A 12,847-nucleotide genomic window follows, 5' to 3' on the forward strand; every position below is an offset into this window, starting at 1 on the left:
GGCAGAGCACAGATGAGGGTGACCTGGTCATATAGGGAGGCCAGCAAGCACCCACTGGCTGACTCCAGAAACCGCCCAGCGGTGCCCAGGCTGGCTGACTGTGCAGCCTCACGCAGGTTGCTGCTCCTCTCTGGGTCCCTGTCCCGCCCCCACCCCCCACCCACTCATCTGCAGCCAAAGGGTCAGACCAGGGTCTGCCCAGCTTGCATTATGAGGCCCGCATGAAGGCGGGGGCGGAGAGGGGCAGAGGGCATGGCCCTCAGGAGCCCAGCTGCCTCAGGGTCAGAACCATCCCCTCTGAGGCTGGCACTTTGCGGCTACTTCTCACCCCTACCCCCACCCCCCACCCCTGGGTTAGTGGTACCCCCGCCCCCATCTGATAGGGCCACAATGAGGGGGACTGGTTTTGGTCTCCGGAGCAACTGTACGACATCACTCAGTTAAGAAAACGCCAGCTGTGCCACAGGGCCTGCCCTGTGCTCAGTAAGTGTTCAGTGGTGGGAGGCCAGCTCCATCAATCGTCCAGGACCCCCCACCCCAGCCTGCTCATCTTGGACGGTGGGGGTGCTCACCCCTGCCTTTGGCCGCTCCCCCCTCCTCTCAGGCCTTGACTTCCTCTGGATGGGTGGGAGACCCTGGGGTGGGGAGTGGGACTCAGTCCTGAGCGGCTGGTGACTGGAAGGTCCCCTCCCACCCTGTCGCTGGTGGGCACCGAGGCTGTCTCAGAGCCTGGTTCCAGAGCAGGGTAGGTGGGTTTGAGGATCCAAGGGGTGCTTTCAAGCAAGCCGAGAGCTTCCCAATAACCCCTGGCATGACCCCGGGCCCAGGAAACCCGCTGGTGGGCCGCTGGAAGCCAGGCCTCCTCAGGGTTTGTGCTTCTTGTCTATGAAGAAGAGCCTCCGGAGCTTGTCAGGCTGCAAGGAAGGACACAATGCTGGAGCATGGGTCCCCGGACAGGGCGGGGAAAGCCAGGCTTGGAGGTCCCTCCACAGGGACTGGGAGCTGGGGCCCAAGGCCAGAGAAAGGCCAGGTCAGAATGCAAATGGCTAGTTGCTCCACAGTCCCTCACAGTGCCAGAAACTCCCTCCAGCCCTCTGGTTTGGATGAAGGACTCGCTCTCTCTCACCCCCCTTCCTTCACTGGGTCTCTGGGGGTCCCCACCCCAGTCCTCTCTGCCTCAGCCACACCCTAGGTAGGATGGGGGGTGGGGTGTATGTGGTGCCTTTAGGACCCAGAAGGACTTTGCAGCCGGAGGAGGAGCAGACGTGGGATGTGGCTTACGTAGTTCTTAGAAGGACTGTCCACAGGCAGGATCTGCGGTCCTGGGAGTCAGGACCTCAGAGGCTGTCTTGAACCAGGGGAGTTCCCTGTCCTGGGGTGTGTGGGTACAACCCTGCCCTGAGGGAGGAGCTGGCAGAGCTTCTGGTGAAGGCCTTTCACCTGGGAGCTCAGGGTTTTACTGTTTAGGCCAGGAGAGGAGGTCTGCACATGCTGGAGATCTGAGGCTGCCGCCTTGAAGAGGGGGCTCGCCTGGCTCATCGGCTCCAGGTACAGGCAAGTACACTGGAGTGAACCCTCAGGAGGGTTCCTCTGCCTCCCTGGGAACTCTGACCCCCTCCCTCCATCCTCCTGGTCTTTGCTTCCTCCTTTCTCCTTTCTTAGTCAGAAGCCCCCGGGAATAACAGTTATCCATTGACAGCTGTCTCTGGGCTGTATCCTGAGCACATAGGGATGGCTAGCATCATCTCCTGGGCAGCCACCCCTGGAAACAGCACAGGACAAGCCCATTTTACAGATGAGGAGATGGAGATATATCCTGGGTAGATGCTAAATAAGAATACAGGATGTCCAGCTAAATTTGAACTTCAGATAAATAAGGAATAATTGCAGTATTGGTAACTATGCTAAAAAACATTACTCATTGTTTATCTGAAATTCAGATTAACTGGGTGTGTTGTATTTTATCTTGCTGAATCTGGTGATCTTAGTTGCATGGGAAACTATTTTGCCCAAAGCCACATGGGTAGGGAGTGCCTGAGCCATGAAAAGGGACAAGGCAAGTCAAACCTGGAGCCAGGGTCCTTGTCCACCTCTCTGAGGCTCTGAGACCCCCGCAGTGGCAGGGGTCCTGCCACAAAGAAAGACTTGAGAAGGGCCTGAAAGTTCCCATCTTACATCCAAATCTAACCTCTGCCTCTCCCACCATCTCCAAGCAGAAGTCAGGGCTGGGAAGTTCTGGGTGTGGTGCTGACCTGACCCACCCTGTCTGAGGGCCACAGGTTCCCTCCTTCAGCAGCTCCCTGAGGGCTGGCGCCCCTCCCGAGAGCCCACCTTGTGTGTCCGTCCGGCCTCCTTGCTCCTGGCTGCTTGGATTTGTGTGTCTGTCCAGCCTCCTTGCTCCTGGCTGCTTGCTCCTGGGATTTGTTCATAGGTGTGTCTGGGCTCTGGGAGCTCCGGGACCCCCGAGATCCTCTCATAACCACAGTCCGTGAACCCCGAAAGCTTGCTGTATGTGGGGCTCATCCCAGGATAGGGGGTCCTGGCCGGGCCCCCCCAGCAGACTGCGATCTGCTCATAGGCACTGCCGCCTTGACATGGCACATCCCTGGCGTCCTCTGAGAGGTCTTCTGTACAGATGGACTCGTAAGTGTCTGCACAACTGCTCTCGGAGCAGGGCTGGGCCCCACGGCTCAGATTTGGAGACCCGTGGCTCCAGGTAGCACCTGAGGATCCCGAGGCCTCAGAACTGGAGGGCAGGAGGAGGCCCCAAGAAGTGGGAGACACCCTAGGACCCTGGCCTGGGCTCACCCCAGAGAGGGCAGGTCCTGGGCCATCGGGCTTGTTCTGGCTTCCGTCTGACAGTCGCCTCGGGGCCTCCTTGCCTGGAGAGCAGGCCTGGCTACCACTTGGAACCGGCCCCTGCCAGCCGGGTACGTCTGTGTCCAGGCCTAGCCGTGCCTGGTTCATCTTCCTTAGGTCTGCGTAGACGGTGTCAGTGGAGCCTCCAAAAGAGTTGCTCAGAAGGGACGCTCTCCTCTTCGGGAGAGGGGGCACCTTGACAGGGGCCTGGAGAGAGGGACAGAACTGCTGAAAGGTTACCCTGCCACCAGGCTGCCCTCAGCTAAAGTGAAGCTTGCTCAGAGAAGCCGAGGCCCCTGGCCTTGGACTCACTTACCTGACTGTTATGTGCAGGGGTTGGTGGACATTTGGGGTCCCTGCCAGCTTCGTGTTCTAGGACTCCCGAGTATGGTCCTTACATTGGCATTCAAGGTCAGGGGCCATGAGCTCTACCGCCCACGGAGATCATCCTGCCCTGCTCCTCTCTCCCTTGCCCCCCAGGGAGACCCCTGCATTCACTGCTCTCTTCCCCTTCACAATGGGCCACCCTCAAGTCCATCAATTGTGTAATTACTCAACAAATATTTAGTAAGAACTGTGTAGACACTGTCCCAGGTGTCAAGGGCTCCATAATGAGCAAGACCACCTCTTGGGGGTTTACATTCTAACCTGGAGATGGGCAACATACTACTCTGTTTTTGCTCAATGTGGTTGATGTAACACATGATGTAATAGCATGCATGCTCAGTCACTCAGTCATGTCTCACTCTCTGCAACCCTATGGACTGGAGTCCACCAGGTTCCTCTGCCTATCAGGTTTTCCCAGCAAGAATACTGGAGTGGGGTGCCATATTCTTCTCCAGAGGATCTTCCTGACCCAGGGATCGAACCCGCATCTCTTGTGTCTCCTGCATCGGCAGGCGGACCCTTTACCACGGTGCCACCTGGGAAGCACCCCCATATAATAGTGTATCACAAGATAATATACTGTCAGCTCATGATCAGTACTATGAAGAACAAACCTGAGGCATGGGATAGGGACAATGGCAGGTGGGAGAGGGGATATTTTCCATAGTTTAGGTGGTCCTTTCTGAGGAGAGGGCATTTAAGCAGAGAATGGCATGCAGCAAGAGTAGCAGCCATGTGGATATCTGGTGGGAAGAGTATTCCAGGCAGTGGGTCAGCAAGTGCAAAGGCCCTGAGGTGGGAACAAGGCTGGTGTGTTCAAGGAAGATCCAAAGGCCAGTGAGGTTAGAGAAAAGTGAAGGAGGAGGAGAGGTAGCAGGACACCTGAGGAGGCTCTTGTGAACCCTGGTGAAGCTTTCAGATTTTATTTTAAACAAGAGGAGAAGCCCTCAACATTCTGTGATCTGATCTACATTTAAAAAAAAAGTCTCTGTGAGTCCCTCCTGCAAAGGTGCTATGGAGAATCAACTACTGACTCACAGGCACCCCACTCTATAGTTTACAAAGGGAATTTTTCAGACATTTTATATCCATTCCTTCATTCGAGCCTCACTGGAACCTCAGGATTGATAAACTGAGACTCAGAGAGGTTATGTGACTTGACTAAAGTCACTCAGCCAGAAAGTCCAAGCCAAGGATTGAACCAAATCAGCTAGCAGAGGCAGGCATGGGTGAACCATTGGGTGATTCCAAACTGGGCTGCTCCTCTCCCATAGGGCCTGGCAGTCAGCCTCCGCAGCCTGAGGGGCTGGCTGGGGAGGCCACTCCAGGCCTGACTGTGGGCGTGGCACCCACACTCCTGGTCTAGCAACCCTGACCTTCAGTGGCCCAGAATCCTCCTTACCTCCTTGCTTTCTTCCTCGGAGAGATTCTGGGGACTTGCCTCCAGAGAGACAGGGGGGCTGCTGGCCTTCTCTGGCGGGTATTCCAGGCTAGGATTAGTTTGATGCAGGCCCAGGGTGATGGCGTCATAGAGATCATTGTCCTCCATCTGGGGGTGGTGGAGACACAGCAGGTGTGTGATCATACACCCCTGGCTGGCCTCTAGCCTTCTGCCAGAGACTGCTGGCTAGAGCCGGAAACATTCCCACCAGCTCCCAGGCCTCAGCTACAACGCTGTCTCCTCCCAGGCCCCTGCACTGAGTACCCATGGGTGGCAGAAAATAGAGAAGGCAAAGAAAGGCATGTGGTCCAGTGGGACGGCCCTGGCCTGGGCACTCTGCCCCATCCCCCCCCCCACCCCAAGGAAGAGGGGTACCTACCCGGGGGCAGGCAGCAGACAGGGACTCCCCGAAGGGCTCAAACTGCACCTCCTGGTAATGGCGCACGAGTTCTGCCAGAGTGCCGTGGCTCTGGGTGTCCCCTGAGATGAGGTAGCGCCGGTTTCGGAGCTGGTTGATGACAAAATGCCGGCAGCGGTCACTGCCCCTGCAACACAAGGACAACTGGCAGCTCTGCCTTGGCCCAGGGCTGGAGCTGACCCGGGGCCACGCTGCCCTCTGGGGCCTCGAGGTGCTCCTCTGGAAAGTAGGACTTGACATCCAACAAGCCCAGACTTGCAGGTGATGGGGACCTAGGGAGTGGCGTTCCAACCCCCCCCCCCTCCCCTTCCATCGCCCCCACCCCGCTTCCCCTGCAGCATCAGTTGGAGGAAAGGGCAGGGGAAGTGAGGCACTCAGCTTGGGGCTCGGATGCAAAATGTAAAGGGGTGACACATATTCAGCAATCAGGACGACTAGTTATGCAATATATTAGAAAGTCAAAATTAATACCAAAATATCCATGATGAGTAAAACCTCTGTCTTAAAGATGAGGTCCGACCCCACACTTGCACACCTTGGCCTCACTCCTCTTACCTGAATTCCAGCCAGGTGGAAAAGATGGAATTACAGCTCCCATCTCCCCCAGCCTATAAAGTCCCACCCTCTTCATTTTTCCTTTTTTATGGAAGAGTATTGGGCTTCCCTGGTGGCTCAGTGGTAAAGAATCTGCCTGCCAATGCAGGAGACTGCAGGTTCAATCCCTGGGTGGGGAAGATGCCCCAGAGAAGGAAACAGCAACCCCCTCCAGTATTCCTGCCTGGGAAATCCCACGGACAGAGGAGCCTTGGCGGGGTTGCATGGGGTCCCAGAAATGTCCGTGGGCTCACACAGAGGCAAACACGACTTAGCAACTAAACAATAAGGGTAAACACAGTGAAGGGCACAATCCTAAGTGTGCCACTCAATGGATTTCCCATGTAACCACCACCTCGAGGAAAACACAATATTTCCAGCTCCCCAGAAGACTGTCTTATGGCCCTTTCCAGAGTAGCCATCACCCTGACCCCCATCGTCACAGATCAGTTTTGCTCATTATGGAAATTCGCATAAATAGAATCATATTTTTTTCATGTCCATGTAGAATTAGCTTCTTTTTCCCCCCACTGATAGGTAGTATTCCATTTAATTTAAATATCCACAATGTATCCATTCTGCTGATGGACATTTAGATGATTTCCACATCTGGGCTGCTATAAATGAAGTTACTCTGAACATTTTTGTACATGGCTTTTTGCTGAATATATGTATTCACTACTATCGACAATATCCCAGGACAGAGAGTTGGTGGGCCCGGGATACACTTATGCTTAGCTTTAGTAGAGTATGCCAAGTTGTTTTCTAAAATCATTGCCAAGAATGAGAGTCACAGTTGCTCTGTGTCTTCACAAACTGTTTAGTAGCCTCTGTCTTTCTACTGTAACCAGCAGTTCATTGTGGTTTTAGTTTCTATTTCCCTCACACTAAAGCTGCGGAACTGTCCTTTTTAGACCCTCTTTTATGAAGTGCCTCTATTTTGCCTGTGTTGTCTTTGTCTTACTGATTTGCAGGAGTTCTTCATATATTCTTGATATGAATCCTTTATTAGGTGTATGTATTACTATACAAAACCTCTCCGGCACTGTGGCTTGTCCTTTTATTCACAGAATAGTATCTTTTGATTAATAAGAGTTCTCAATTTTAAGAAACTCAATTTGTTAAGCTTCTCTGTCAGTACTTTGGGGTCTTGTTTAAGAAATCTTTGCCTACCACAAAATCATGAAAAATGTTTCCCATGTTTTCCTTTATAAGTATATTGTTTTGCTGTTCTCACTTGAATCTACGATCCATCTAGAATTATTTAAATTTTGTGTATGATGTAAGGTGGGGGTCATTTTTTTTCCATTTGGATATCCAATTACTCCCACACCACTTATTGAAAAGGCCAGCCTTCCCCCATCCCTCACCCCTGAACTACAGTGGACATTTGTTGCAAATCAGGTAAACCAAATGTGCACATTTGTTGCAAATCAGGTAAACCAAATGTGGGGGTCTGTTTCTGGATTCATTGGTTTATTTGTGTATCTGCAAGGAACCCCACTTTTATCTCTTTAATGAGTTGGCATTCCACCCAAGATCATATTTGAATAATAATAATTTTAAAAAAGCCCTGATGCTGAAAAGACATTGAAAACTGCTGAGTTTGTATATTTCTAAATGCTGAGGACTGTATCAGGGACACAGAATAACAATAACTATTTTAATAATGAGTAACATTTATTTATTTACTATGTTCTGGACACTCTACCAGCACTTTTAAAGGTCTAAACTCACCAAACCCATTCAACAATTCTATGAAGTAAATACTGCAATATTACCATTTTACAGATGAGGAAACATAGGTTCAGAGAGGCAGAGTAACTTGCCCAAGGTCAGGATTTGAACTGGGACAGTCAGAACAGATGATAATTTTGAATCTGAATCTGAGACCTTTGGGAGTTTCCCTGGAGCCCCAGCCTGCCTCCCTACCTAACTGGGGGTTGGTGGCAAGGGGGAACTTCTTTCTTTTTCTGCCTTTCCCCTTGCAACCTACTCTAGGGCCAGGCTCTGACATCACCACCTCTGACTTCATCCTGGCTATCTTGTCTCCTCGTCTCTAGGACCATTGCCTTACACTAGTCTAGATTTCATCGTCGAGCCCAGACCTCACCCCTCTGTGGTCCCCACTGCCCCCACACCTCCAGTATCTGTCTTGAGTCCTCCTTCCATAGGCTGCTTGCAGGTTCTTTGCAAAACCTAAGTCTGACCTGATGACCCTTCACTGTCGACGGACATAGCCCGGCATCTAAGGCTATCCTGAGCTGCCCCCTGCCCTCCTCTCCAGGCACTGCTCCACTGGGACCATGCATCCTGCACCCAGCAACTCGTGGGCTCCCCAACACCTTAGTCTGCCTTGTCTCTCTTCTTTTGCACGTGAAGTTTAACCTACTGGAAATGCCTTCCTAACCCTCAATCACACCTCCTTTCCTGCCTAGCAAGTTGCTTTCTTCCTTCTATCCTGGACTCAAAGTTCACCTCTGTGAACCTTCCCCAGTCTTCCATCAGGAGGAGGTTCTCCCCTGCCCGCCCCTCTGACTCACCCCCTTGAAGGCAGAGGCTTCTCCTAGTATATGGCCGGCACTGCTCAGAATGCCTGATGGACATGGTTGGATGAGTGAGGGGGTCAGGGAGTAAGGGCCTGGGGAAATCCCAGCTGTGTGGGCTGGTGAAGACTCGGAGCTTATCTTCAAGGCTGGCTTGTGGGAGCTGGAGCCTGCCTGCCCGCCCTTGGCAGAGGGCTTCCTCTCTTACCTGTAGGACAAGATGTAGCCGGTGGCCCGGTCACTGAGGCGGATGAGGAAGGAGCCGAGAGCCTTGTCCCTCAGCAGCTGCTCTGTCTGCCTGGGCAGAGGACATGCCATTAGCCAGGGCTGGGTCCCCGCAACAGCAGTTGGAGTAGCCCCAAAGTCAGACCCGCCTCAGGGTCCCTGCCAGCCATGCCCCAGACCCAGAGCAGAGACCTCCAGACCTTTATAGAGAACTCCCTCAGAAATTTGGCTGGTCCTGTGGCCTGTCTGGGCTCAGTCAAGCAAATTCAAGACTCAGTCTGGTGCTGGGTTGGAGTCCTGAAGTCACGTACATTGCCCCACTTACAGCCTCACCAGTAGGCACAAAAGCCACTGCCCCTTTCCACCTGAATGGCCCTATAGCAAGAAGGAATCCATATAGTGGGAGATGTTCAGTTTTGTGGATCCTTGCCTCAGGATTGCTGTGTACCGCCATGTGGACAACTGCTGCACAGTTGTGCAGGATGTGTACTGCGCAAGAGTTTCTGCAGGAGAAGGTGCTATTATATCTGGAGCCTGACCATGTGAGCAACTCTTAGGTTCTCATCTCTCTCCTTTGCACATCCCCTTCAACCCCAGGCAACTATGGATACTGCTAAATAATGCCAAGTATTCTGGAGGCATGGTGGAAAATTCCAGCTGTCTTCTGGTTTGGCAGTACATAGACCAAATAGTTCCTCACCCACTTATTCACCAAATACTGAGTGCCTGCCCTATGCAGGATTAACTACAGATTTTGCAGAGTTCAGTACTAAATGAAAATCTGGAGCCTCTCAGTTAAAAAGTAAGAATTTCAACATGGGGACTGCAGTGTATTCAGCCAAGAATAGGGCCCTTCTGAGCAAAGGGCCCCATGTTACAATACGAGTTGATGCCGGCGAAGCTGGCCCTGGTTCAGTGCTAAGTGCTGGGCCGGGAGGACCCAACGGCTGGCCACATTTGTCTTTCCTTCAGCAAGTGGTTGGAGATCCACCCCAATCAGAAAGCCGGCCCCCACATTTTGGCCTTTATTCCTAGAGTAACTCTATATCCAGGGTTGCATGGGACAGTACCCACTTAAAACAGGTCTCCTAGTAAATTCTCCACTTACTAATAGTGTTCTGGTTTGGATGATGAATGAAACAGCACCCCTAGGAATTCATCAAGGTATTCAGAGCTGGTCTGAATGCATTCTGATCCAGCCTGCCGCCCCCCGCCCCCCGCCCCGCCTCTGCTTTTCTGGCAAACTGGCAGCCCCAGCAAACTCATAGCGGGGGGCCAAGGCCTTCACCCCCCTTGCCCACAGAAGCAGCCGTCAGAGAACTTGGTGCTCCTAAGTCTGCTTCCCCACCCACCGCCTCCTGGGGTCCCTGCCTCCCCCACGGAGAAGGCCGGGGCCAATCTGGCCCCAGACCATTTTTTTCGGCCCTGAGGGCCTATGGGCCCCGCTGGGCGTGTGGACAGGGGCAGCCTTACTTGCGGGTGATGAATCCGTGGAACCAGGGGGGCAGGGCTCCGTTCTGCAGAATGAGGGGGGCTTGCGTCTCCATGAACCAGCTCAGGGCCAGCTCCTGCAGCTCGGCCAGGGCCTGTCTGTCCCCAGCCCCCTCGGGCCCCCTGCCCAGGCTGAGCTGCCTGAGGTGGGCCTCCATTCTGGCGCGCACTGAGGTGGAAGCCGAGCCCAGACCACCCGCACGCCTCTATATCTGTGAGCGCCTGATGGACTGACGGCTCATTTGCCTGAGTCCATGCCCTCTGCAACCGCCCACGGCACACAGGAGCCCCATTGTCAGCTCTGACAATGTGTGGGCTGGCCCCCCTCTCATGCTCGGAGGCGGGGCACCTTGGCTGGTTGGGGGCGCTGGGGAGGGTCACATTAGCAGCTAGACAGGCCCGGGGTGGGGGGGGCATCCCTGACTTCCTGGCTAGCAGATGAGGCGCACACTGGGCTTGGCCCCTTCCCCCAACCTCCGGTCTTTGTCTCGGCTAAAGACCAGACTCTGGCTAAAGGCCAGGCACTGCCACTCTTAGCAAAGTGGTGAATTTAAATTCTACTTATCCTTCCTTCATGGAGGCCACTTGCATTTTGGTGAAGTCCCGTGCTGGTGAATTCCTCCTCCTACTCAAACTTTACTGCCTACTGTGTGCTACATACTTGTGGGCCCTGGGAATAAAGCAGTAATCCAAACAGCATTTTGCCTTGTGTCACATACATTCTAGTGGAAGGAGACAGGCAATAGACAAATACATATGTAGAATATGGCATCAACTGTAATAAGCACTCCAAGAAAGAGAGGCAGAAGATGAATGGGTGTGTTATTTAGATGGGGGTTCGGGGTTGGGGGAAGCCTTGTCCAGAAGGTACCATTGGAGCAGCAAAAGAGGAAGCCAGGCTGGTGGCTGGGGAAGAGATGCTGCTCTCAGAAGAGAGAAAAGCAAGTGCAAAGACTATGAAGTGGGCCTCTGCTCTCTGATCCCTTAGCAGGGCTGCCATAAGGCCTTTGAGAGGAAGCAGTGAACCAGGTAGGGCCCAGGATATTTGTTCATGCAAACATCGCTGAACTTTTAACGTGTTTCCGAGTTTCATAGGAGAAATCCAGACTTGGGTGACGGGGAGGCAGGGGATGTTGCAGACAGCCCGCCCCAAGGATCTGGGTTAGAATCATTACATGGTCGGGAGCCTGAAGGCAGTTACTAGGTGGCTGCAGATAGCTCAGTTTTTTCATCTGTAGAACAGGAATGATTTTTAAAAAGCTACTTTCTAGACTCTAGGGCCATTACGACAACTAAATGAGATAGCACAATGGTTAAGAATAAGTTAAGTTGCTCAGTCGTGTCCAATTCTTTGCGACCCATGGATTGTAGCACACCAGGCTTCCCTGTCCATCACCAACTCCTGGAGCTTGCTCAAACTCATGTCCATCGAGTTGGTGGTGCCATCCAACTGTCTCATCCTCGGTCGTCCCCTTCTCCTCCTGCCTTCAATCTTCTCCAGCATCAGGGTCTTTTCAAATGAGTCACTTCTTCACATCAGATGGCCAAAGTATTGGTGTTTCAGCTTTAGCATCAGTCCTTCCAATGAATATTCAAGACTGATTTCCTTTAGGATTGACTGGTTGGATCTCCTTGCAGTCCAAGGGACTCTCAAGCATCTTCTCCAACACCACAGTTCAAAAGCATCAATTCTTCAGTGCTCAGCTTTCTTTATAGTCCAGCTCTAACATCCATACATGACCACTGGAAAAACCATAACTTTCTCTAGCTGGACCTTTGTAGGCAAAGTAATGTCTCTGCTTTTTATTTATTTATTTATTTTTTATGTCTCTGCTTTTTAATATGCTATCTAGGTTTGTCATAGCTTTTCTCCCAAGGAGCAAGTGTCTTTTAATTTCATGGCTGCAGTCACCATCTGCAGTGATTTTGGAGCCCAAGAAAATAAACTCTCTCACTGCTTCCGTTGTTTCCCCATCCATTTGCTATGAAGTGATGGGGCCAGATGCCATGATCTTAGTTTTCTGAATATTGAGTTTTAAGCCAGCTTTTTCACTCTCCTCTTTCACTTTCATTTTGCTTAAGAATAAGGGAACATATGTATAAACTCAAAAACTGGTAGAACTGACCAATAACAATAAAAGTTAGGATAACGTTTGCCTTGGGGAGTATATGATAAGGAAGGGGTGAGGGGCTGCAGGGTGGTGATTATGTTTTATTTCCTGATCTGGGTGGTGTGTTAGGTAAATGTATTCACTTTGTGAAAATTCGTTGAGCTCTGGGCTCATGACCTATGCATTTTTCTATGTATATGTTCTACTTCAACAAAACAGCTCACTTACTAAAAAATGAGGATCCTGCAGTCGTCTTTCCTTGGTTCTAATCCCAGCTGACCAGCTGTGGGACCTTGAGGAAATGACTTAATTTTTCTGGGCTTCAGTGTCGTCATCTCTGAAACAGGGACAAGAACATGACCTGTTGCTTGGAAGGTAAGATGAGTTATGTCCTTAGAACAGAGTTTGGAACACAAGCTATTAGGATCAGCTCTGATGATGACATAATGACTCTAAAATACAGTGGGTCCTCCCATTGGTAATTATTTTCATTATTACTATTATTATTACAATTTCATCACGGTCACCTCAAATCAAGAGAAAGTGATTGATGACAAGTATGTAATACGTACAACTCAGAGGAAAGGCCAGGGCATGACGCACACCTGCAACCTCCACCTGAACAGCTTATTCCCTGTCTCTGAGACTCATTTCTCACATCTGTGAACAGGGCTGCAAGGCATCTACTTGCCTCACCTGTCGATGGAGTGAGCTATTGCAGATCATGCTCTTCATATGGGATAGGCCAACAGGCACATAGCAAGGATCCCCAGGG

General features: G+C 51.8%; 1 protein-coding gene across 1 annotated transcript; it reads right to left on the bottom strand.

Annotated features, from left to right (window-relative positions):
- Positions 1 to 353: 353 nt before the first annotated feature.
- Positions 354 to 10,314, bottom strand: SH2D7 (SH2 domain containing 7). The gene is made up of 6 exons (XM_070477655.1): positions 9,944 to 10,314; positions 8,454 to 8,543; positions 5,067 to 5,232; positions 4,649 to 4,795; positions 2,332 to 3,066; positions 354 to 914 (listed from the first exon to the last, which is right to left on the bottom strand). Exons 1-6 carry the CDS (start codon positions 10,117 to 10,119, stop codon positions 864 to 866), a joined length of 1,365 nt encoding a protein of 454 aa, XP_070333756.1. The 5' UTR covers positions 10,120 to 10,314; the 3' UTR covers positions 354 to 863.
- Between the last annotated feature and the right edge of the window lie 2,533 nt (positions 10,315 to 12,847).

This window comes from Odocoileus virginianus, chromosome 16 (assembly GCF_023699985.2).
Source record: "Odocoileus virginianus isolate 20LAN1187 ecotype Illinois chromosome 16, Ovbor_1.2, whole genome shotgun sequence".
NCBI lineage: Eukaryota > Metazoa > Chordata > Mammalia > Artiodactyla > Cervidae > Odocoileus > Odocoileus virginianus.

Coding starts and splice junctions, on each gene's coding strand:
- SH2D7 (XM_070477655.1), bottom strand. CDS start 10,119: ATGGAGGCCCACCTCAGGCAGCTCAGCCTGGGCAGGGGGCCCGAGGGG. Junction 8,544..9,943: donor CACGGATTCATCACCCGCAA/GTAAGGCTGCCC, acceptor TCCTCTGCCCAG/GCAGACAGAGCAGCTGCTGA. Junction 5,233..8,453: donor GGCTACATCTTGTCCTACAG/GTAAGAGAGGAA, acceptor CTTGTGTTGCAG/GGGCAGTGACCGCTGCCGGC.